Genomic DNA, 24,180 nt, shown 5'->3' on the forward strand with positions numbered 1-24,180 from the left:
TATCTGGTGTCAGGATCTTGGTGGTGGTAGTAGTGGCTGAGAGGTGCAGTGTAGCCAGCTGGATTTTGCCCTAACAGATTCATTTGTAGAATCTGCTTCCCCAGGAAGGAGGTGTGTGAAGATTCTTTGTCTTCTAGGATAGAGATGGTAAGTGTGGGAGTCAGCACAGAGCCCTGCCATGCCAGGTGAGTGAAAATCAGGCTAGGGATTAAGGGAGGGTGGGATGAGTTGGTTTCTGCTTTGATAACTATAATCACATTTCATGGAGCCACTATATACTTCTCTGCAGGTGGGAGGTAGAGACAGATGAAATTGTCCTACAGCGGAGGCAAAAGCAGATAGATTATGGCAAGCGCACACCTGGTTACCAGTGCTTTCTGCAGCAGGTCCCCAAGTGAGTGCCATTGTGCATAGTCACAATAAGAGAGTCAATCAAGTGGCTTTGGTTCAATGTCAGGTGATGGAAAGATACTAGAATCTGAGTGCTCTCACAAAATTGCAGCATTACTAAAACGAATTATCCTGCAATCTAGCCCCCAAATTAAGTTTCCAAGATTTTTTCCAAATGGAACAAGTCATACTTGGCACATAAGACTTTTTTAAAAAGTCTATCTTTTAAAAAAAACTACCCATGTTTTTGGATAATGAAGTTTTTTTCTTTCCAATAATTTTTACCTCATGCCTCCAGCTGACGGGGCTAATTGCAACATACTTGCCCAATTACATGTAAATTTGCATCCATACATACAAACTATATGTATGAAAAGGTAGAATGTATTTGAACAGGATATTGAATACTGTTTTTTATATCTATCTTGACTTCTGAGGGAATTGGAATATGTAATTTACCATTTCCAGAAGAAAGAATATTAGGGAATTAGGAAGATGATGTTTAATCTGATTGAAGGTTTATTTTTTTCTGTTGGATCAAGAGAATTGATCATACCTTATTCTCAGAGACTCCCTAATGAGTCTCCTGTTTCACTGTGATAAGCAGTGAGCCATGCCCCCTCACCTTGACCTCATTCTGACACATTTGTCATTGCCAGGACACAGCGACAGCCAGGACTTCACCCTCAAACACCAAACAAAAACAGGAGGTACAGCCGCCGCTCCTGGGATGCCCAGATCAGGCAGTGGAGAAGAGCCCTACATTCCTGGGATCCCCCCAGTCAGCCTCTGCAGGGCACGGGGGCTAAAGGGTGTGTGCACTATTCTTGGTTCCTTTCTTGAGTGGTGGGCTGAGTCCTACTTCTCCCCCACTTCGCAAAGATTTAGTTTTCACTGGCTGTAAAGGGAGAGTCTGAATGAGGTGCATGTTTCTCTGACTCTGCTGCCTTCCCAGGCAGGGAATGAAGAGTCTCTTCGAGCCAATGGATTCCTCCCTTTTGAATAACCTCCTGGATGACTGGTTCCAACCCCTGGAATCTTCACAGTATGGATGGAGACCAGAGGGAGCCCAGGTAGTATCCTCTGCTGAAATGGAGCAGGGTCAGAGATGGGGTCTGGTCCAGGAGGTCACAATTAAGATGGGCTTCAAGGTAGTAGTCCAAGAACAAAACAAAGAAAATGGGGCAGCAGGAAAAAATAGCATGACATGAATTTAAAAACTTGAGAAAAGTGACATAAGGAGATTTAATTATAGTTAGTAACGGGGAGTTGTGCTGCACTGGGGGCTATTTTATACTTGATGAAAGGTGTATAATTTTCCTTTGAAGTGAGGCCTGAAACTTGACTTGCAGGGCTTGTTATTTTTTAACTGCCTCAATTTCTGTCAATGTTTTGCAAATGAGCCAATGCTAACTTCTTATACTCAATCATTTTAGTAAACATGGTTAATAATAAAAAGGGGGATCACTTAACGGCGAAGACCAAGGGCTTTAGAGGTTCAGACTCCTTTTTTTTTTTTTAAATACTACTTTTGTCCACCTCATGGGCAGTCACTTATCATCTGTCTCATTTTGGAGATTTTGTCTCCAAATCTCTAAAAGGAGATTGTGTCTCATTTGATGATTGTAAGCAAAAATGAGAATACATATTTAAAGTGTCTGGCACATAATAAGTGCTTTACAATAGCAATTATTGGAAACCATGTCTCCTGTAACTTCATGGCTCCTACCCCTGCTTCTTCTTTTGCCAAGGGCAAATGTGCAGGGCAAGGAAATGTGAAGCACATCTTCCCTTCACCCCCCATTTTCTTAAGTACCTCACTTTCCCTCTTCTTTTCCAGTTTGCAGACTTGGTGGCTCCTGCCTTCTCCCTTCCCTGGCTCTGTGAAGAAGATCCCCACCACTGGTTCTACTTTCTGGCTGATCACAGTTACTTATCTGTCCCAGACTTGAGTGAGGCACAGGATATTTAAGGAAAACAGATGTCTTTCCGGGGCCTTGTTGCTAAGTGTAATAGTGAGGGTTTACGTGCATTACTGTTACTTCCCAATTGATTAAAAAGGACATCTAAAATCCTGCCCCACAAAAGAGATCACAACAGGGAGGCATTGTTTAAAACCTCTCCTTTTTCCATCTTTTTGCCTGTCTCTCTAAATCTTCTTTGATAGCTGACACTCAAATTTACATAAGGACCAGAAACCATCTAGCTGTTCCCCAACCTCTTCACCTACTAACGACTACATTCAGTCTCTTCAGAAAGGACTTAAACTTTGGCTGAGGTGGGAGGTGGTGGCAATGGTGGAGAGGTAATAAAAGGTGGTTTCCTCTTCCTGAAGAGGAAATATAGCAATATCAACATCTTTCCCCCATCTGCCTGTTTTCCTCCCTCCTTCCCTCTCTTAAGGAAAGTGGTCCAGCTGTAACCACCGTACTCCCCCCACCCCCCACGCGAGCTACTGAACCGCCTATGATGTCATAATCACAATCCCATTACCTCATCCTGTTGGGGGGGTGGTGCGTAGAGGGAGGAGAAGGAGTGAACAGCCCTGGGCCCTCCTCAGCTTTACTAAGTGTTTTGGGTAAGGGCTAATTACAGAACCAAATGGAAACGGCCCCGCAACTGTTACAAGTCCTGGATTTATGAGGTTCGAGCCGATCCGGCCACTGGGAGAGGGGCTCCTGGGACACAGAGCAGGCCCTAATCGGCGCTTGGACTACACGTCCCAGAATCCTTCACGTCATGGACGGGTCCTCTGCTGGGGGAAGGGGGATTCCTTCAGTGAGGTGGCCCTAGAAAGCGGGACCCGAGAGCAGGTGAGAGGAACCTTGGCTAATTGTAGTACGGGGTCCGAACCGATTAGGGGGCTGTACTTGGGCCCATGTAGGAATGGAGGGTGGGGGCTATGGCTTTGTTTACCTTCGTCTGATACGGCCTCCCCCGCGGGTTTCGAGGTATGCTTCCAACTGGGCCGGTCCACCTTCTGCAATATTTTGGAGGGGGTGACTCGATAATGAGGAAACCTTCCTCATCCCTAAATCAAGAAGCCGGGCTCGTTCCTGACAGCGTTATCCAAGAAAGACTTTGACAGAGAAACAACACGGGCCTCGAGCCTCCCGGGGTGGTTCAGGAGAACTCTGGGAACTGGAGCGATCCCCCCACTCTCCTCAGAGGCCTGTTGGTTTGCGCCGGCGCCTTTTAAGGGCACCGTGGGGCTAACGGAGCGCTCAGAGCTGCTCCGGCCGCGGCCCTGGGAGCTGAAGGAGCCGCGGTAGGTGGCGGAGGGCAGGTAGCGCTGGGGCCTCGGGGCGGGCACCTCGGCCGTCCGTCCCTCCTTCCCCTCCCCCAGCCCGGCCGCCTGAGCCGCACGGCCTCGCTAACCGCCTCCGCGGGGAGAGCACGGGACCCGGTGGGGGAGGGGGTGGCGGAGTGCTAAGTCCCAGACCTTCTCCATCCCCCGAGTCCCGAGTTCGCTTCTCGCGGCCAGATGATGGAAGCTGATTGGAAAGAGGCGAGCAACACCCCCTTGAGCGAACCCTGGCGCGCCCCCCCTACCGGGGCCAGCGGACGCCCCATGCCCCACCCCGCGGGGACAGGCAGAGCAACCGAGGGAGAGGTTTAAGATTGGAGGGGGGCCTAGCCTTTTGCTTCTTCATCAGGGTGGGGGGAGGGGTGCTCCCCACTTGTTACCCCATCTCCACCAGAGCCATATGGGAGAAAAGCAGTCAAGTCCCCACTTACCTGTTCATGCACCTCCCTGTTTCCCTCATGTTTTCTTCCAGTCTCTCCCAGAGGTGTGGGGCTGGGACCTGAGGAAGGGTCCCCAGGGGATTTGCGACTCTCCTCCCCCTTGGCCTGACTTGATCCTACCTCCTCCAGGTTTCAGCACAACCTCAGCATCCCTGAAACCCGAATGTCAAGGGTTACTGCCATCCAATAGGAGACGGGATGGGGGTCCAACCTTTATTTTAGGAGGCCGATGGTGGAGGGAAACCCTGGATTGCGAGTTGGGCCTGGTGGGGTTGTGGGGAGGGCCTTGCGGCCTGCTGCTCTGTAGAGGGCTGAGCCCCGTGCCAGTTGTTAAGCTGAGAAGTTTTAACTTGTTTAGTGAACGTTCAGGGCTGTCTCTACCCCTCAGATGTACAAAATGGAAGGGGAAGGAAGGCGGCAAGAGAGGGCTTCTTACACATTTTTCTATGCCTGCCTGAGAAAGAGGAGGCCCCTGGCGGAGCTGGTTTGCCTTCTTTTGTGTCCTGGTTTGATTCCTTATGGCTTCCGTTCTGTTCCCCCTCTCAGCCTGGCCTGTTTTAGGAAACTCAGGCTGAGAGTATCAGTTGCGTGGTGGTAGTTGCATTGTTCCAATTACCGCCGTGTGTGTGGCCACATCCCAACAATTAAAATGCAGAAAAACACGAAATCACTCTCTTCTCTTGATCCCAGAGAGGGCTGGGAGTTTGCTGTTTGGCCAAATGCCTCATGAAAAGCTTGAAAGACTTTTGCTTCACTCTCTGCTCCTCATGGCCGGTCAGTCAGAGGTCTGGGTTCTCTGGGGTAAAAGCCTGCAGTTAGGTTCGCTCTCTGGTTGATCTTTGAGGGCAAAGTTAAGAAACCAAGAGCAGAAGTGATATAAGCTTTAGCTTCTCCCACAAGAACATAGGGGAAGCAGCTGACGGGAGCTCTCAGGAAGCTGGAACTTTGTTCAGGGTTGTAATAATTATACATGAAAATGATAGTCCACTACAATGACGATTGACTTCTCTCACATCTTTCTTCCCCCAAACTCCAAGTACATCCGTGTGTATTTCTTTGGTTCCTTGTGGCCTGCTTCCCTCTGAAGTAGGATTGAGGTAGAGATGAGTCCTTCTCTTTTGTAAAAGTAGAAAGTGATCTGCCCCCAAGGTCACAGAAGAGCCCTTTAGGGTTTCTCTTGCTATGCAGGTGACATCCAACCGAATAGATCAACCCGATTGATTGCCTTCTTGTCTTAATGATATCATCACTATGGCCTTCTGAGGCTTTGTAGAGCAACAAATGGGAGGGGTGAGAAACTGCAGCCTATGTGGACTCTTGGTTTGTACAGGCCAGATGGTATGCTTTTTACATTTTGATATTTCGTGTTATATATTGTCCTGTGACAGATTCAGATTATTCTGCCTGTTTTATATGTGGGTCAATTGGGACCACGAAAGGTTAAATGATTTGCCAAAACTGCCACAGCAAATCGGATCAAAACTTAGATTTCTTGATAGTTCTCTCTACTAGCGAATGCTACCTATACCCTCTGGTGAGCTGTCTGCTGCTGGTCATTTCTGTGAATAAACAGAATAGTATGGAGACACTAGGTTAACCTCCCTCCCCCTCCCTGGAACAAGGCCCCTCAGGCAATGGTGTGGGCTTGAAGCCTGTTGTCTGATAGAGTTAGTTTGCTTCTACCAAAATTAACCTGAGAAAGAGTCTTGATTAATTGTATTCATGGTCTTAGATCAAGCTAAAAACTTGGTTGAATGAAATCATAGAGTTGTTTTTAACATCTGTAGAGTTGAAATGTAATTGGAATTACCCTGGTACCATTTCCTTATCTTCTCATTTTATAAGAATATACACAGTGTCTGTTAGACAACTGTAATACATCAGCTGGTCAGGCTAAGGAAGAACTTTAAACCTTATTTACTCTGATCTGTCTGAAGGAGAAACTCATTCCTTGCTGCTCCTCCCTGTTCCCTATTATTATTTCTGTAGTTTAGGAAAAGGGTACCTCTCATTGCCTTTGACTGGAAAATAAAAATATTGGGCTAATCAGGATGGAAGTGACCATTTGGCCATTCCTCTCACTCGATCTGTTTTCTAAGTGGTGCTGGTATTCTGGGTAGACAGCAGAGCATGAACCAGGTTAGGAGCGGCAAATAGGTTTCAACTTGCCACCTCCAGTTCATTTTTCTGCATATCTGGAGTGCCAAGTTTAGAATGTGTCTACGGCTGTGTTTAGACTTAACAGGAAAGAACTGTGATCAATTAATAATGTCTGCCAGAGGCCTGGCATAGGGATGCTGTGGTATGTGTCCCATACATTTTCCGCCTCTGGACCAGGTACATCTCTAATATCACTTGGGGCCGGTCCCTCTGTAATTGGCAGACTCAGCAGGCATGACTGGAGAGGGAAGTCCCAATGGTGCTAGAATGGTGCTGCAGTGGCAGAAGACGGCTCACGAGTGAGGTCTGGAAGAACGACAGGGAAGACATCCATCATTTGCTCCAAAGTGTGCAAGTCAAATCCTGGGGAGAATCATGATAACCCTGATCACTGAGCAGCTACAGAAGCAGACTCTGGATGAGCTGAAATGCACACGCTTCAGCATCAGTCTGGTAAAAGACCAGTCTTCCTGCTTCTCCACAACCCCATCCCCCTTTTTTCTGAGGCTGTTTGTTGCTACTATTTCACCCTTGTCCTGTGCTATATGAGTTATGGTACTTGTACTGGAAGAGCCCACTGAAAGCTCAAAACCCAGCCCAAAAGGAAGGGGGCAGGGATTTTTCCACAGAATGAGAAAGGACACCAGAACTTGGGTGGAAAAGGGTTTGACATGTCGAAAAATGTGGAATATTGTTTTTACTCACTAACTTCAGGAAATAAAAAGAAGACGAGAACACTTAAGAGTCCCTAACATCCCAATAGCCCAGCAATTGCAGGGGTGAGCTGAACAGGGCTTCCTGGAAATCTGTGTCCTGAACCTGAATCATGATGGGTATTCTCTCTCTCTCTTAGCCTTTGCCTGATCATGCAGACATCTCCAACTGTGGGAACCCTTTCCAGCTTGTGCCTGGTAAGGTGGTGTATTTGCGTCTATGTGTATATGCCCATGCCTCCACCCACATATTTCTTTCATTGGTTTCCAGTGTCTAGGACTAGGTAGCCTACCTCCACAACTTTCTTGCCAGGGTCTCCTTGTGAGATGGGTACTTGTCCCCGTTTTACATGTCAGTATGTTACGTTACATTTCCTTGTTTTATATAGCTGCCTATTATTGCACTGTGGGGTTGTACCATAGTTTATGTAACTGATCTATCGGTGCACATTAGGTTATTTCCAATCTTTTGTTATGACAAAACCATAGTGAATAAATAACCTTGTACGTGTCGTTTTTCACATGTAAAAATGTATTTGAGGTATCAATTCCTAGATCATGAATTACTCGAAGGGTCTGATCATGGGGGCATTTGGATGGAGGCATCACTAGAGCACAACCAGAACTCTTAACCCATGCTCCTGGGCCGCTGTACAGCTTGTTTTCTTTTCTGGGAGACCTGGCAAAGGAAGTGTGTTGGCAAAAACATCTTCATTCAGGCGTCTTCCTGTGGTTTATTAAATACTTACTGAAAGCCAGGTATTTGCTGTAAATACTGAGCAGGACACATGGTCCCTGCCCTCAGGGAGGTTAGTAAGGGGCAGAACTGTTGACCAAAAATGTCAAGTGTGGGTTTTCTCTATCATCAAGTCTGACTTCATATGCTGCCAGTTGCTCCAGATATCTAGCCTCTGCAGAATTGCAGCCAGCTAGCCAGAGGAGCCTGGAGTCAGCCCTTTGTCCCTTGATGAGCTGTTGCCTAGAAGTCAGAGTTTTGGTTAGAATGCAGTGAGGACCATTCCTTTTAGTCCATTTCCCCTTCCACCCCTCGGTCTCCTAATCTGTTTGGATTTCAGAGCAGGCCTAGGGGAGTGGAATCAATGTACGGGTGGCCAGACACAGGAACATGAGTGACATAAAGCCTTAGGGTTTTGCAAGCACGTTTCACCGTCAAAAGGCCTTCTGCACCCTATTTGCCCTTCCTAGGAATGAAAATGATCTCTTACCTGCATGATTACCTCTTAATCTCCTGCAGTCCTAACTCCTGTCTTGGTGCTTTTGACACATGGGAAGGGGAAAGGCTAAGGAAGGAGAGTATAGGCCTGCCTTTCACAACTTGGGGCTAGGGGTTTGGGGAGCAAAGTAGGACTAGGCTGAGTGGAGTGCAGGATGAACAGGACACACACACACACACGTACACGTACGTTTCTCTTGTTTTACCTTCTTCGAGAGGAAGTGGCAGGCAGTATATGAGATTATAGTTTCAATTTTATGTGATTCTTCATAATGGAGACAGAATAGCAGAGTGGTTAAAAGACCCAGCCTTAGCTTCAGGCAGACCAGGGTTAGAATCCTGCTTTGGTCATTTGATTGCTGCATGACTCTGGGCAAGTTACTGAACTTCTCCCATCTGTGAAATGGAATAATAGTACCTACCTCGTGAAGTTTTTGGGAAATCTCCTATAAAGTGCTCGTTACATTGTGGGGTACATAAAAAAATCATTAATATTATTTTTATTATGAATGCTTTCCAGAAGGTGCTTCCTGGAGGGGCCTGCCCAGCTGTTCCTGTGTCGAGTTCCAGGACAGCCTGAACCTCAGCTACCACCCCTCAGGCTTGAGCCTGCACCTCAGACCACCCAGCCGGGGAAGTTCCCCACCGGAGCAGCCCCTCTCCCAAGTCCTAAGCCCTGAGCCCCCAGACCCAGAGAAACTTCCTGTGCCCCCCGCCCCTCCATCCAAGAGGCACTGCCGCTCACTCTCAGTGCCCGTGGACCTGTCTCGCTGGCAGCCGGTGTGGCGGCCTGCCCCCTCCAAGCTGTGGACTCCCATCAAGCACCGGGGCAGTGGTGGAGGGGGTGGGCCGCAGGTGCCTCACCAGAGCCCCCCGAAGAGGGTCTCCAGCCTCAGGTTCCTCCAAGCTCCCAGTGCCTCTTCTCAATGTGCCCCAGCCCACAGACCCTACAGCCCCCCTTTCTTCAGCCTGGCTCTGGCCCAAGAATCCTCTCGACCCTGTGCTGCCTCCCCCCAAAGTGGCTCCTGGGAGAGTGATGCCGAGTCCCTGTCACCTTGCCCACCCCAGCGCCGCTTTTCCCTGTCGCCCAGTCTGGGCCCACAGGCAAGCCGCTTCTTGCCCTCTGCCCGGAGCTCCCCCGCATCCTCCCCAGAACTGCCCTGGCGACCTCGAGGCCTCCGCAACCTTCCCCGAAGCCGCTCACAGCCTTGCGATCTGGATGCCCGCAAAGCTGGAGTCAAGCGGCGCCACGAGGAGGACCCCCGGCGGCTGCGGCCTTCCTTGGACTTTGACAAGATGAATCAGGTGTGACCAGCAGGACTGGGGAAGCCTGGATGGGAGCACAGGGACTCTGTTCCGTCTTGTCACTTTTGAGCTGCCCTGGTTCCATACCCCCCTGGCAGGGTCTCCCCTGGAGCTCCTTTCTGTCGGAGCTTTTGCTAGGGTGATCCACCATCCCAGTTTGCCCAGAACTGTCCCGGTTTTAGCACTGAAAGTCCCTTGTCCTATGAAACTGCTCAGTCCTGAGGGTTCCACAGAAACTGGGGTGAAACCAATGTTAAACCTTCCAATAGGGAGCCCAGAGTGTCCTGGTGGAGGCACCTTCTCCCTGAGAATGCATAAGCCACAAAAGTGCCCTCATCAGTGCCCCACCCCTCCTGTGCTCAAGTCTTGTTTTGACACTGGCCCTTCAGTGCTTTAAGAGGGTCTGTGAGAGCTGAAAACGGGCTGCTGCAACATTCATGTGTTCAGCAAATGTGTTTTGTCTTGCCAGTGTGAGTGCAATTATATGCACTTGCCTACGTTTTCATATTCTTCCTCCTAGACCACTGGGTCACAAACCTCTTTGAGAACTTATAACGCACTTATTCAGAGTCACTTGTCCAACCAGTCAGCAAACATTTATTGAATGCCTCCTATGTACCAGGCTCCGACTAGGCCCTGGCAGCATGGTAGTTAAACAGGCAGACGATATTCCTGCCCACGTGAAGCTTATAAACGAGTTTCTAATCTTGAATCTGATAGAAACTCTGGGCTCTTTTCTCAAAGAAATGTACGTGTATACTAAATTTTCCAAATTTTTTCAGGGAGTTCACAAACCTCACCCTAAAGCCTAGCACTTCTGCCTTCGAGGGCAATTAAGAAGGACACTTTGAAATACAGCTTGGGCCAGGGCGCTCTGGGATGTTACTATCTTCCTTTGCGTTGTTAACTTTGTTGTTTGTTTGACAGAAACCATACTCAGGAGGTGTCTGTCTCCAAGAAACAGCCCGGGAAGGCAGCAGCCTCTCTCCGCCGTGGTTCATGGCCTGTAGCCCCCCACCCCTCTCTGCTTCCTGCAGCCCCATTGGGGGTTCCTCCCAGGTGCTGAGTGAAAGCGAAGAGGAGGAGGAGGGGGCCGTGCGGTGGGGGCGGCAGGCACTGAGCAAGCGGACACTGTGCCAGCAGGACTTTGGGGACCTGGACTTGAATCTGATTGAGGAGAACTAAAACCGAGAGGCTACTCCCTGGGGCCGCACAGACTGACTCTCTTATGGCTACTAACAAGTGTCGAGGCCCCAAGACCAGGGGCCCAGCCTGGGAATGGGGGTGAGTGGAGGGCTCCGACTCAGGGCAGCTGGAAATCTTCTCGCTCCAGGAAGCTCGACCAAGCTGAGAGACTGGCCGGGACAAGATAAACGGAGCTGGTGGCGGGAGGGACATCCCCAGAGCAGACCCCTCCCATGGCGGCCCTGAGTGTGAGTATCCCTGCCACCGAGAGAGCGATGGGCAGGGAAGGAAGGGGTCTGCTGACCCCAGCTCGGGGAATTTCACTAGCCCCTTTGCTTCAAAGGGCACTTGTGTCTTAGAATTTGGCCAGGGTGGGGGGTTCATTCAGCCTCCTCGGAGAAATTGTGTGAAAGTGTGTGTGTGCATGGGAGTACACTTGAGGAAAGATGTGTTTGCGGAGCCTTAGGGAAGGAAGACAGTTGCTCCTTAACAGCAGAGCAGCAGTGTGATACCCCCCAGGATCTTGGGTTTTCATGGGACAGTGCGCTTGTTCAAGGAGTTAGAAGGAGGGCACCAAGTTTTTCTTTTTTCTAAATAGCTCTGGAACCAGGCTTGTAATACATAAGCACCACTGGCTCTGCACTGGATGGATTCTGTTTGGGGGTACTGCAGGTTATTTTAAGTGCTGTGACCTCAGCTAATGGTCTTTTCCTCAGGCCCACCCCCCTCTAGATAGATTTAGTACTGAGGCTGGAGAGGGCTCTCCACATTGATTCTGAGCTGGCCTTTTTTTCTCATCAGATTGCCTAGATTGTGTACAACCTGCCTCTGCCACTCTCTAAGTAGATGCAAGTACATTTGGGTAACTGAGGCAGGGTTGAAGGGCTCCATCTCTCTTTACTGACAGGACCTTTTCCCCCTTAACCTTCTGACCTTCGAGGGTCAAGAACAAGGAAGGAAGGCTCTTTATTGTCCCCACCGTCTACTGAGGCCGACCTGTAGCAGGAGAAGTGGCATTTAGTCCCCAGCAGGCATGGGTGAGCTTACCCCCAGCACTGCCCTTTGGAAGCAGACTGCAGGGAAACCTGTTGTTGTTATAAGATCCAGGCCCAGCCTCTTTTCTGAGCTGCTTGAGAAATGAGGAAGGGGATGTCAGCATTTACTAGCTTGCTTGTCTTCCACTCCTGCCAGGAAATGTTTATTTGCTTCTAATTAGCCCTGAGAGACCTCCGGGAGGTTGGGGCTCACTGAGGGATTGGCTGAGGATGTGTAAAGCTAAGGCTGTGAGAAGCAGCTGGGAGTTTGTTGTTGTTGTTGGATTGAATTTCCTTTTTTGTTTCTCACCCACAAGCGGAGACAGGGCAGCAGGTCCCAGTGGCCACAGTGGTAGGTTTAAGGACTGTGGGAGCCTTGGTGGGGCTGGCACCAGTGGAGATGCGTACTGAATGAAGCTGCCGCCACAATAGCTTGTGAGGCTTTGCCAGCTTTGGTAAGAGCCTGCATGAATGGATTGGACCTGCCCTTCCTGTGTGTTGGAAGAAGGGCACTTTCTCTTCAATTTCTAGGGTGTCTTGGGACCCAATTTCTCATGTTAGAGAAGGAGACCAAAGTCTATTTGTTTCTTCCTCATGAAATTGATCCTGTAATGTTCTGGGTCTCCCACTTTTGGGTAGAAGCATCAACCAGGCTCCAGCCTCTTCACCTCCAGTCCAGAGGCGTTGGTCATTTCTTCTCGAGCTTTTGGCCCTCAGAGGTTCTACCCTCACAGGGCTCCTCCCCTTCTGCTAGTTACCATGTGTTACCAGTGAGCTACTAGGTCTCTAGGGGCCCGAGAGAGGCTCTCTGGAGAATCCAGGGAAACTGTGAGCCCAGGATTTGCCCATCCTTGGTTTCATCCCTCCCCTGGCTCTTCTCCCTCTTTAGGCCATAAATTCCCTGGTGCCAGCTTCTTTTCCTCCTCGGGCATTCTCATCCCTCGGCTCTCTGCTGCAGATTGTCTATGCCAGCTACCAATACCGCCACTGGCAGTGCCAGTGAGCTCTCTGCAAGTCCTATGCTGAAGAAGTGAGGGCTGTAGTTCTGCCTCCACCCTGGCTTCCCCAAACACCTAGGGCACCATCCTAGGTGAGAAGGTCTACGGATAACCATATTTGAATTCCATTACTTTTAAGATCTGGATAGTTAAACTAGCTGGAACTGTCATCTTGCTTCTCAATCTAAGCACCCATGACCCTGGGACAAGCCTTTTCAAGAAGTGGTTCATTTTGCTTTACACAATAGATCTGTTCCAACAGTTCTGTGTAAACCAAATGCTATTTTTCGATGCATTTGGACTGCTGACCATTAAAAGCAGCCTGTGATTGCTTCTTTTGTAAAGCAAGCAGCCTCCCTCTCTACTTTAGCTGTTTGACTATTTGGATTTTCACATATTGGGCTTACCCAGAGTGGCGCACACCTCTACAGGGCTGTGGTTGACGCTGGGTAGACATCTGCATTTGTGTTGTGCGTGTGGTGTGGCTGACCCGTAGGTGAGTATTCCTGCGTGTGTGAGTGAAGCCACTCCCAGGCTGGTGCTCTCCTCCTGTGCCCGGTGACTGCCCAGTGGCAGCTCCAGCTGCCCTTCACTCCCACCTGCTGCCAAAGTCCCTGTGCTAATGGGATTACAAATACAAAAAGTGGAAAAAATTTTTTCGTAAACTTTGTTTTATATTAAAAATCCATAAGTCTGTGTGTGTGTTAAACATGAGGTCCTGCCTCTGTGGCTGTGTTTGAAAAAATAAAGTTTTATTAGAATAATCCATTTTCCCAAGCAATCTTGTGTACTACAGTGTCTTTTTCCCTTCTCCACGAAGAAAGGTGAGGAGGAAACAGGGAGAAGGCCATCTAACTCTCTCAGCCCCTTCCTCTACGGTATGGCTGGGCCTTTGCCCTTCGAGGGCAGTCTCTGATCCCGAGGCTCTTTGCGGCCGCAGCAGTCATAGCCTGTGGCCCAGGCTTCTGTTAAAACTTTGGCTATTTCTGGCAGTCTGGTCTGGTCTCTGTTTCCTTATACCCGTCTCCTCTTCCCTACTAGCACTCTCACTTCCAGCAGGTTGAAGTCAAGTATTAATACATTCTAGCTTCGTCAGAATGCTTGTTGGTGCAGGCAAGGACTTGTCTAGATTGGTTTGTAGGTTTTGGGAAGTGGGGAGAAGGCAGCATGGAAGACTTGACCAGGAATCGTTCTTATTTAAAAGTTTTCACATGTTATGTCCTGGGGAGATGGAGATTAGTCATCAGAATTTAGATTCCAAAGACCTAGGCAATTTCTCCATCCTAAATATACGGCTTTTGTAAAATTATCCTACCAGCAGAGCCGCTCTTTTGCCCTAGAAGGTGGTATTTTCCCTAATGCTTCAATTTGAAATGTTCATTTGCTGAAAGAAGCTGTGTGGCTCACTCTCTTTAGACCTTTCTATTCCACCCTTTCTTCTCCCTGTGCTAGCATTCTTCCAATGTGTGTGGGTGAAGTGTAGTCGCTTAAGAGATCCAGGCAGGAGACTCTGTCCCTAAGGCATAGCCTTTCTTTACCGGTTTGGTGCTGACTTGCCAGCCGGCAAGAAGAGTCAAGTTGCTTAGCCTCCGTCCCAGTTTCCTGCTTCAAGTTGGTGGCACTCATCATTGAATACCAATGAAGTGTGCAGGACAGGATTGGCTTGACTACCTGGAGCAGGACCATTTGAGGGAATGAAAATACACTCTAAAAAGAGTGGGAGTTGTTACCTGCCCTGGAAACAAAGGGGAGGGGCTTACAGGAGGTGGGGCAATGGCATGTGGTTAAAGAAGCTCAGCATTACAGGTTTTTTCCTTCAAAATTGCTGTTCATTTCACCTGCTGTTTGAGCAGAGGTAAAGTTTAAACATCTAAAATAACTCCCACCCCTTCTTCTGTTCAGTTTTTTTGTTGTTGGGTTTTTCTACTGTTTGTTTTCTGTGAGGCCTAGTGTGATTTCATTTAGCATTCCTGAAGTCCTGCTAATGTAGGAACGAATGTAAACTCCCTGAAGACAAGCGTTTTATTCAGTGTTGTGTCCCAACACTTTGAAAAGTTACTGGCACATGAAAAATGCCTGCCGTGTTTGTTGAATGAATTTCCCACCTTTGCCTTTCGGTCCCTGAGCTTAGGCACATTTCTGTCTCTGGTACTGGAAGAAGCCAGCTTCGGATACTGGGGCAGTATTTAGAACTCCATATGGGAGAAAATCGCACTGGTGAATTTTGATAGAAAATTCTATCAAAGGCAGCTAGGTCCTATATGAATTCATCGTGATTCCACTTCTCCCAACTACAGTTCATGGAACATGCGCTTTAAGAGGTGTCTCTTAGCCCAGAAAAACATTCTGAGTCAGGCCTCAGGTTGGCTATGGGCAATGGAAGTTCCAAGGAATAGGGAAAGAAAAATCCAAGGAAATGTTTACTTGGGCTCCACAGGGTTGCTTTTAGAATTACTTCCCTATGTTTTGTAGTTTACTAAAGTCAGTACTTGGTACCCACCCCCTACCTCTGCCCCCAACCTTGGCTGCAAGAAAAGTAGGTCAGGGGTAAAGACAAGGTTATGGACAGATTACTGGGTAGGCACATAAGTCTTGAAGAAAGAACCAGCTACTGCTCTTTCCTGTCTGTAGGGCAGATCATTAGAAGAAATAGCCACTTTTAGGGTAACAATCATGGATTATTACTAGACCCTTTATCTTTCTAGTTTGTATACTCAGTCCGCATCCATAAGACCATGGAACCTGTGCTAGTCTCTGACATGACCAACTTAATTATTGAGGTCTCCCATTGCCTGGTATGAAAACAATCTAGGCAAAAAATTCAGTATCTCTCCGTCTCTACAGTCCCTTTTCTAACAGGAGCTTTGAATCTCCCAGACCTGTATTAAATGAATTCAGATAGAAGTGGTGGGGTTTTCTCTGTCCCCAGCCCCACTATTTCCATGGTAAGACAAGGTGCTATTGAATCAGAAAAGAATCTCTTTACAATTGGTCTCTTTCCAATTCTTCTAAAACTTGAGTTGAGAACCACCTGGACTTAATAACATTGGTAGACTTGGAAAGGGGAAGAATCTCTATGGGTTTAAGTCACAGTACCAAGATGTTGGAGGCATGTTGGCCTTCAGCCAATGGAAAGACTGGCATTATCACATCCAATGGATGTAACACATTGGTCAAGTGGAAAGGAACCTATGAAGTACTGGTAGTATTCAATGGGATGGTACCATGTTATGGGCCAGTTAGAAGAAAGATATTGTGTCCCTTGGACCAATGGGGAGAAAGTTTCTTTAAAACAAATGACAGAAAGGGTAGTGCGTATTTTCAGGATAGGAAACCAATAGAGCATTGGGGCGCTAACATCTTAGCTCGAAACATCCACTGTCTAAGTACCTTGCCACTCATCCCCCGACCCCAGTAAAAGTATTTGGTGTTCCAGGAGCGTAAGCTAAAGCCTTCTCAGATATGGGACCCCCTGAAGGAAGGTTGGAACCATGATGGTGCCCTGGGGAACTGAAGCACCCGCCCAGTTCCCCACCCCAGCCGAAACTGCAATTCCCCTCCCTAACGCAGGGGGCACTGCAGGCCCCGGGGAGATTGGGGCGGAGCGCTGCGAGGGGCCCGGAGCTGCCGCCCCGCTCCGGAGCGCGGGGGGCGCTGTGCGGGGCCCGAGCTGCGGCTCCGCTCCCGGCCACCGGGGGCGCTGCGCGGCGCCGGTGGTTGGTGGTAGCTGTTGGGGGGGTGGGGGGGAGCCGCGGCCGCGGGTGGTGCGGAGGGAGGCCTTGCGGGCGGATCGGGCGCTCGGCGGAGAAGGTGGTGGGAGGCGGCGGGCGGGAGCGCGGGTCAGGCCGGCCGGCCCTGGCGATGGCGGACGCAGCGGCCTCCCCGGTGGGCAAGCGGCTGCTGCTTCTGTTCGCGGACACCGCGGCCTCGGCTTCGGCCTCGGTCCCGGCGGCGGCGGCGGCGGCGGCGGGCGGAGATCCGGGGCCTGCGCTGCGCACTCGGGCCTGGCGGGCCGGCACGGTGCGGGCCATGAGCGGGGCGGTGCCCCAGGACCTAGCGGTGAGTGGCGGCCGAGGCGGGCACTCGAGGCCGGGGCTGCGGGGCCTGCGGGCGGCCTCCCCGGGGGCCTTTGTGAGGGGGCGGTGGGGTGAGGGTGACCCAGTTCCGCGCCCCCAGATCTCCTCAGCGCCCCCCACCGGCTCCGCAGCACCCCGAGCTCTGGCCGGCATGGCTTCCGCGTCGGGGTGTGCGCCCCGGTTTCCCCCGGGGGGCGGCCAGGGCGCCAGAAGCTGCTGCCTCCACCCGCAGGCCCCGCCTCCTGAGCGACCCTTTTTCAGCTCCCCCCCCAAACACGCTTTGGAGCAGGCTCCCGAACCCTGGGCTCCCGGGCCCCTCGGAGTTCGGCGGGTGCCGCCGCTGTCCCTGGAAGACGCGGACCTGTCGTCCCCAGCCTCTCCCGGGAGACCTGCGCCCTGTTCCCTTCCTCCCGGAGCCCCGAGTGGGGCGGGAACGTGGGCAGTTGTGGGAGGCACAGAGGCTGCAGTTGGAGCTGCTTGGGGCTTTTTTATCTGGCAGTTACTTCCTCCTTGTCTGAGCCGGGCTCGGCCTGGCGGTCTCCAGAAAGACCAGCTCTCGGGACTGTCGCGCTCCTCTCTCTGCGCTTCTGGGTGACAGGAGCTGCAGTTGTGACTGTTTTTGATAAGTTTGAGATCTGTCTTGGTAGCCGAATGGGGCAGCTGGGTGGTGCTTCTTTTTTGCTCTCCGCTCGGCTACTCCCCCCAACCTTGGGAGAGGTTTTGTTTTGAAACTTTGTTGGGGCTTGGCCGCTTTTGGATGCTTGCCTTGGTGTATTTTGTGATGAAAGTTGTTTCGTGTTAGAATTTCACCAGCGTTCGGGGCTAGGAGGTGTTATTTTTGTTAATGTGGCGGCAGAATATTGTCTGCGCTTTGGCAAGCCTCCTTAGTTCCTCATTCTGATAGCGACCCTACCTCTTCTGTTGAGATGAGGCTATGACAAACGGGGGTTCTTTGGGAATGTTAATAGGTCATCGGGCAGAAAGTTAATTTTCTTGATGAACTTGCTTCTGCAGATATTTTATTCGCCATAAACAGGAAGGCATTTTGCGAGATTTAATAGAAGTATTGTAGGTTTCTATTATTTTTCTACCTAGTGAACAGCGGTGTTCGACTTTCTTTCCCCCTGGTAGGCTTGCGGCTGGCTGAGGCTTTGCTTCTGCTGCTTCAGTTCACTTGCTTTGATCTTTCTCCATGCTCCATAAGAAAAGGCTGCTTGGACATTGATGAGGCCTCAGTGGCGCAAATTTGTAAAGATAACCAGGAATCTAAGGGTGTGACGGTGATGATTAAGGAGATTTGCATTTAAATTCCTCTGTTCTTTCTTTAGAAAGAAGATTGCTTTCTAGGTTGGAATGGGGGGGAGGTGTCCCTCTCAGGTCCAGTAATTTACCCATTTGAATGCAAAACATACTTAAGATCCACCATTATATGTAAACTTTGTCCAAAGGCCTAGTCTGCTCTAGCTTTTCATGCTGAATTTTATTTTCTAGTTGTTTCCTCCATTAGATGAATTGCGAGTGAGCTCTGCACCTGAAATGGCTACCCATTCACTTTGTTGTTTGCGGGGTTCCCGAAGGGCAGAGGTTTTTGAAGCTCACTGAAATGCTGGACACCTTCTATGCCAAATGCTGAATTAATTTTACTGCTGGGCCCATGGAATTGGTTTCTCAAACCAAGTGCAAGTTGCAGTGATTCTTTGTAAATGATTCTTGTAAATTCTTGTACATTACAACTGTGTTGAGGTCTTGCATGGAACTGTATGCATATAGCCAAGGCGCATTTGGGTTTTGAGAAAACACTACGATTGTCTTGTGTGTATAGTCTAGGGACATAGATGAGAAAACAGCCACCAAACAAAACTTATAGAGCCTTTTAGAAATTTTCACCAGCTTGCAAAACTGCTCAAGAATTGCTGTGGCTATAATGAGATTCTGTTAATGACAATGAGCAATATAGAATTAGAACTGGCCGTTTGTTTTCCTTTTTCATTAGAGATTTCCTTTGGACCCTAGACATGTGGGCCTTTCCAATTTGTACCACACACGGTAGTAAACACAACCGTCCTCCAATCAAAAGTGTTCTTCCTGTACTCAAGGGTGGAGTTTGCAAGCTGCTGGCCTGTGATTGGGCAGATTTTCATTCAGTTATGTTTAAGATGTTTTCAGGCATGCTTGGTTTTGAGTAATGCATAGCAGGGCGCCCCCCTGTTAAGGATGAGTAATTGAGGGTTGGATGAATGAGTTTTTGAAGTGATTGAAAACACTTCTCAATTTTAGACTGCATTAATATCCTCTTTCTAAATACTTTCTGATTCAGAAATCTTTCAGAATATTGTCCTGATCCATTTCATGACCCCCCCCCCATTTTTTTCTTTTTGGAAAACAGTATCAAAGCCATGTGCTACCTTAAGATGAAATGATGAGAAAAGCAAAGTCAGGATCCTTTTGATTGGGAGTTTTGTTGATAGGTGAGCACCTTCATCAAAGCTATGCTGACAAATAATTACTAAGTTTTAGATTAAGTAGGAAAACAGCTCTTCCTCACCTCATGAAAGAGTAGCTTTATTTATATTGCAAAACAGGCCTGTTTGTTTAAGTCTTGTTGCAAAATTAGTTTAATGGATTTTTATGTGTTTATCTCTAGTTCTTTTCTGTCCTCTTAGTGTACCTGAATCACTATTGGTCCATATAAATTGCAGACACCTTGGGACCTTCACAAATGTTGGTATTGTTATAAAACTTACGTTTTGCACAATGTCAAACAACCGAAAATATACACAGGAAAAGCCAATAATACCCATCCTTAACCAGCTCTCACTTACCAAAGAAGGCTTTGTTCATCTTTCAAAATTTAAAGACATTCATATACAAAGGGTTGCTTTTTTTAAGCAAATGCATAATATTTTCTTTTTTCCATTGAACATTATACCATGAGCATTAGAACCTATAGGTCTTTCTCATCTTTTTAGATAACTACGTTCCATTCCATAGGATGGTTATACCATAATTTATTCAGTTGTTTCCCACATTATTATGGACATACAAGTTATTTAAAATTTTTTGGCACTATATACAATGCTGCAGTTAATATACTTGTACATATACAAGTACTTTTTTTTTTTAACTTTTTTATTTTAAGTGTGTTTTTCGGGACCCATCAGCTCCAAGTCAAGTAGTTGTTTCAATCTAGTTGTGGAGGGCGCCGCTCACAGTGGCCCATGTGGGGATCGAACGAACCAGCAACCTTGTTGTTAAGGACACTGAGCTCTAACCAACTGAGGTAACCGACCACCTCCATATACAAGTATCTTTATGTAATCATGGGTTTTTTCTGTAGTTCCGCCTTCAAGGAGTGGGATTGTTGGGTTAAGGAGTATATGTATTTTTTATTTTATTAGGTGATAACAGGTTATTTTCCAATAAGATTATAACATTTCATACTCCCACCAGCAGAGTATACATGTAGTGCTTGTTTCCCTTAATCCTTGCCATCACTAATGTTGTTTGTCTTTGTCATTTTTAGGAATCTGATGGGTGAAAAATAGTATCTAGCGTTTTCATAACCACTAGTGTTTTTCTATATTTATTGGCCTTTTACATTTCTTTTATGAGTTATTTATGCCTTTGCCCATTTGAAAAAAAGTGAGTGGTCTTATCACTCTGTGCATATTCGTAATGTTAACTAACCCCTTTACCTGTCGAGCGTTTTGCAGTTATTTTCTCTCATTTGTCTTTTGACTGTTTATGGGTTGCTTTGCCACACAGAAAAATAAAACTTTATATCATCAGATACTCTTGGACTTTTCTTAATGGCTTCTGGGTTTACTTGCTTGAGAAGAGTTCCCCCATTTTGAGCCCATATAAATATTCTTCAAATTTTCTTTCTAATGTTTCCATGTATTATTTATTTTTACCTTTAGATCTTTGGTTCATCTGGAATATTTTTATAAATGTCATGGGAGGTGGGGGGGGTCTAATTTTTTTCCTACTGAGTAACCAATTGTGGCAGCACCAGTTTTATTAAATAAACCATCTTTTCCTTGCCGTATGGTAGAATTAAATAATGCTTTTAGTAGCATTAATTTGTTTTGAATATGTATCCAGAACTTGCATGAAAAGTGAAAGCATATCTGCCTTATGTTTTTATCCCTTAATCTTTCATCTTTATCTAGGGAAAAGGTAGACTCTAAAATACTCTTTTCCTTTGATTTGAGATAATGTAATAATTGTAGCAGTGTCCAGGCTAGTACTATGTTTCTCTTCTATCTGGGAGTCTTCCAAGAGGAGTGAAAGTGTATCTGCCTTATTTTTTTACCTCATCCTCCAGCCTTTCCTCTTTGTCTCAGGTTAGATGGCCTTTAAAATACCTCTCTACTTTGTTTCTAGTTATTTAATAACTATAGCCAGGCCCAGGATAGTACCATGTTTCCAGTGTACAACCCATTAGTATTTATTCTCAACCTATGTTCAAACAAACAGTATCCTTAAGTGTCCTTTTCTTGCCTATAATTCCAAAAGTTAAATATCTGATATCATGATATCATGCTGTTTATTGAAGTAAATAGAGTATGTTTTTGTGGGTCAGTACAATTTAGAGAACTTCAAATAAAAATGAGATTTTATAAAAGAATATTTAACGTTTAAGTGTGAACCCACCTAAGCACACTTTTCATCTTAATGCTTCTCTTACAGCAAGGGGTCTATTGAAACATTGAGCCCACCTTTGAGTTTTTCAGGTACTCAAGTATAGTTCATTTTTTTACAAAAAGTTTGTATTACATGTGTTGGTGATTTTTAATAGCTCTATCTTAAGTTGTCTTTGCATTCTATTTATTTCATTGCTGTGCACATTAAACTGGTCATTTTGTCCAGTGTCCTCTCCCTTTACTTCACAACCAGATCTTTTCTCCTAATTAATTGTCCATTTGTTTCGAAGAGTTGCTTCACTAACTCCCCACCTGCCAAGGACTGACTATTCCCTCCTTTAGTACTCACTTGCCCAGTTTTCATCCCCAACTTGTTGTGTTTAGTTTCTCCCTCTCCCCCGCAAATGGTGGATAAGTAACTCCGGGTTTTCTTGTTGTGGTTTTCTCAACAGCAGCTGGGGTGGGTTCCTGCAGGCTGTGCTTCCACAAGGCCTGGGGGACATAACACCTGTTGCTGCTTCTCAGTTTTCCACTGCCTTTGACAGCTTGGTGATTTTTAAGTCCTCTTACATCCCACTAACCCTACTGCCAAAGTATCTTTCACCTTTGTTCTGTACATGGGTGGTAAAACCTGCTTGATAGTTTAGTAGTGACTCATATAGTATGACCTCTCTGACTTTGGCAAGGGCAGGAACTTGAGTTTTCGTGTGTCTTCAGGGGTAATCATGCACTAGGGGACTGAGTCTCACTAACCAAACTCTCTGGAGACTGATTTGTAAATCCACATGTAAGGTTATTAATTTACAGTGGTAAATACACCTATCTAGAGATCTGCACAGAGCCCCCTCCTGGTCTACTCAAGAGACCAAATTGTAGATAAGAAGGCTCCTTGGTGTGTGCAGAGAAATCAGACAAGGAAAATTGGATGTTATCAAACAGATATTTACAGCAAGCAGCCCTGATTTGCAGATCCTCCACTTTCCTAGTACTTTTTGGTTTCCATTGCTTTGTTACCCCTTTTTTATCCTTTGCTTTTAATGTTGTCTTCCATCAGAATCCTTTAAGAGAAAAGAAAGCTTATTTTTTTTAGCCACCCACCTCTATAAAGCCATTCTTAATCTCCACTGTGTGTGTGTGTGTGTGGTATTTTTTCCCCTTATTCCTTTAACATTTTGTGGGTACCTCTTTTGGAATATTTATTACAGTTTTTCTTGTTATAGATATATAGTTTATCTCCCCTACTAGATTGTAAGTTCATCAAGAACAGGAAACATGCATTTTCTATTATTATTTTAAAAGGCCTTCTTTGACCACCCTGTCTTAAAAAATATTTAGAAGCCAGAATTAGGTTGTTAACTTTCACTTCTGATTTATTATGGAATTTCTACTTTGTGGCCACCTGGTATAAGGTATTTATATTTATCTTTAAGCCTTTTTCTTTTAAATACGTTTATAAATATGGACTCACTACTAATTTTTTTTGCCTTAACATTACTGGAATCATATTTGGGACCCCAATCCAAGGTTATATTGTCCATTGGTTTTTGTGATTTACACCTGAGTCATTTTTGTTTTTCTGATTCTCAACTAATGCATGCCTGTTATACAAAATGTAGAAATTATTTTCATAAGAAAAATATGGTTTTTGTAGTGTCACAGCCAATTAGAAACTGCTATTTCTATTTTGATACGTATGCTAAACTTTTTTAGTATTGTTAAAAGGTGAATACTGTATTTTCAATTTTGAGTTTTGGTTTTTCACTTAATGTGGCCAATTATTTTCCTGTATTACTAAAACTTTTGTACGATGGGCAATTTTAATTTTTTTGGTGCTTTTCTGTATTTTCCACAGGTAACATGTATTGTTGCTTTCATAATTGAAAGGAAAACAATAAATGCTCTGTAAGAAAATCTTATAATTTTTATTGGTTGGATAATTTATCTAACTATTGACCTTTCATTAAATATTGAAATTGCTTTAGATTTTAGGCTTTATCAGTAATTCTGTGATGAACATTTTTGTGAATAAAGTCTTTTCTGTGTTTACGGTTATTTCCTAGGATTATTGCCAGGAGTGGTATCAATGGAAACACAGAGTATACACGTACTTAAGATTCTTTATATTTATATATATATATACATATATATATATATATATATATATATATGTATATATATATCTCGTGGGGGTTTTTTTTGAAGTCATGCCAATTTATAATTTGACTAGTGGTATGAATTTGCTTAAGGAATATATGTTTATCAGGGGCCCATAGTCTGCTACTGTAGGCATTTTGCACTTTAGTGTAATCGTATGACAATCCTGTGAGGTGCTTAGGCACTCCCTATTTATAGGAAAGGAAGTGAAGCTCAAAGAGGCTAAAGTAACTTGCTCCCAGCCACACGCCCAGAAATGGGGAAGCTGGGATGCAGATCTAAAGCTTTGTGATTCTACAGCCCCTAAAAGCAATATTTATACTTAAGTTTTGATTGAGGTTATCCCTGTGCTATTCAAGTATTTAACATTTAATTTATTGAGGATGTTAGAAAGTTGGAAGAAATTGGGGATAATTGTTAGAAAGCAATTTTTGTTTTTTAATACACTAGTCAAGATTTGCTCTCAGAAAGCTATCTCTTGATCAAAGACACTATGGAGAGAAAATTACTTTTTATTTGAAAAGAGCAGTGTTCAAAA

At 46.3% G+C, this 24,180-nt stretch overlaps 3 protein-coding genes across 5 annotated transcripts in view; all 3 read left to right on the plus strand.

Annotated features, from left to right (window-relative positions):
- Positions 1-144: 144 nt before the first annotated feature.
- On the plus strand, positions 145-2,362 carry LOC308491990 (uncharacterized protein; the record flags this gene model as incomplete). Its single annotated transcript, XM_081036210.1, has 5 exons — positions 145-185; positions 290-394; positions 1,050-1,202; positions 1,346-1,541; positions 2,231-2,362. The coding sequence occupies 5 exons, from the start codon at positions 145-147 to the stop codon at positions 2,360-2,362; spliced, it is 627 nt and encodes a 208-aa protein (XP_080892336.1).
- A 1,156-nt stretch (positions 2,363-3,518) lies between these two features.
- FAM53C (family with sequence similarity 53 member C) lies at positions 3,519-13,539 on the plus strand. The gene is made up of 5 exons (XM_081035478.1): positions 3,519-3,658; positions 6,521-6,750; positions 7,151-7,208; positions 8,765-9,549; positions 10,477-13,539. Exons 2-5 carry the CDS (start codon positions 6,673-6,675, stop codon positions 10,732-10,734), a joined length of 1,179 nt encoding a protein of 392 aa, XP_080891604.1. The 5' UTR covers positions 3,519-3,658; positions 6,521-6,672; the 3' UTR covers positions 10,735-13,539.
- A 2,984-nt stretch (positions 13,540-16,523) lies between these two features.
- Positions 16,524-24,180, plus strand: part of KDM3B (lysine demethylase 3B) — a 51,808-nt gene continuing 44,151 nt past the window's right edge. Inside the window, exon 1 of one of the 3 annotated variants that reach the window (XM_081035464.1) lies at positions 16,524-16,825. In XM_081035464.1, coding sequence (XP_080891590.1) covers positions 16,628-16,825 — 198 coding nt within the window. In that variant the 5' untranslated portion in view covers positions 16,524-16,627. Of the gene's footprint in view, positions 16,826-18,219; positions 19,311-24,180 lie in introns of those variants that run through there. The other 2 variants (XM_081035466.1, XM_081035465.1) reach the window with 2 other exon arrangements.

Source organism: Rhinolophus hipposideros (assembly GCF_964194185.1).
Source record: "Rhinolophus hipposideros genome assembly, chromosome: 23".
In the NCBI taxonomy this organism is placed as follows: Eukaryota; Metazoa; Chordata; class Mammalia; order Chiroptera; family Rhinolophidae; genus Rhinolophus; species Rhinolophus hipposideros.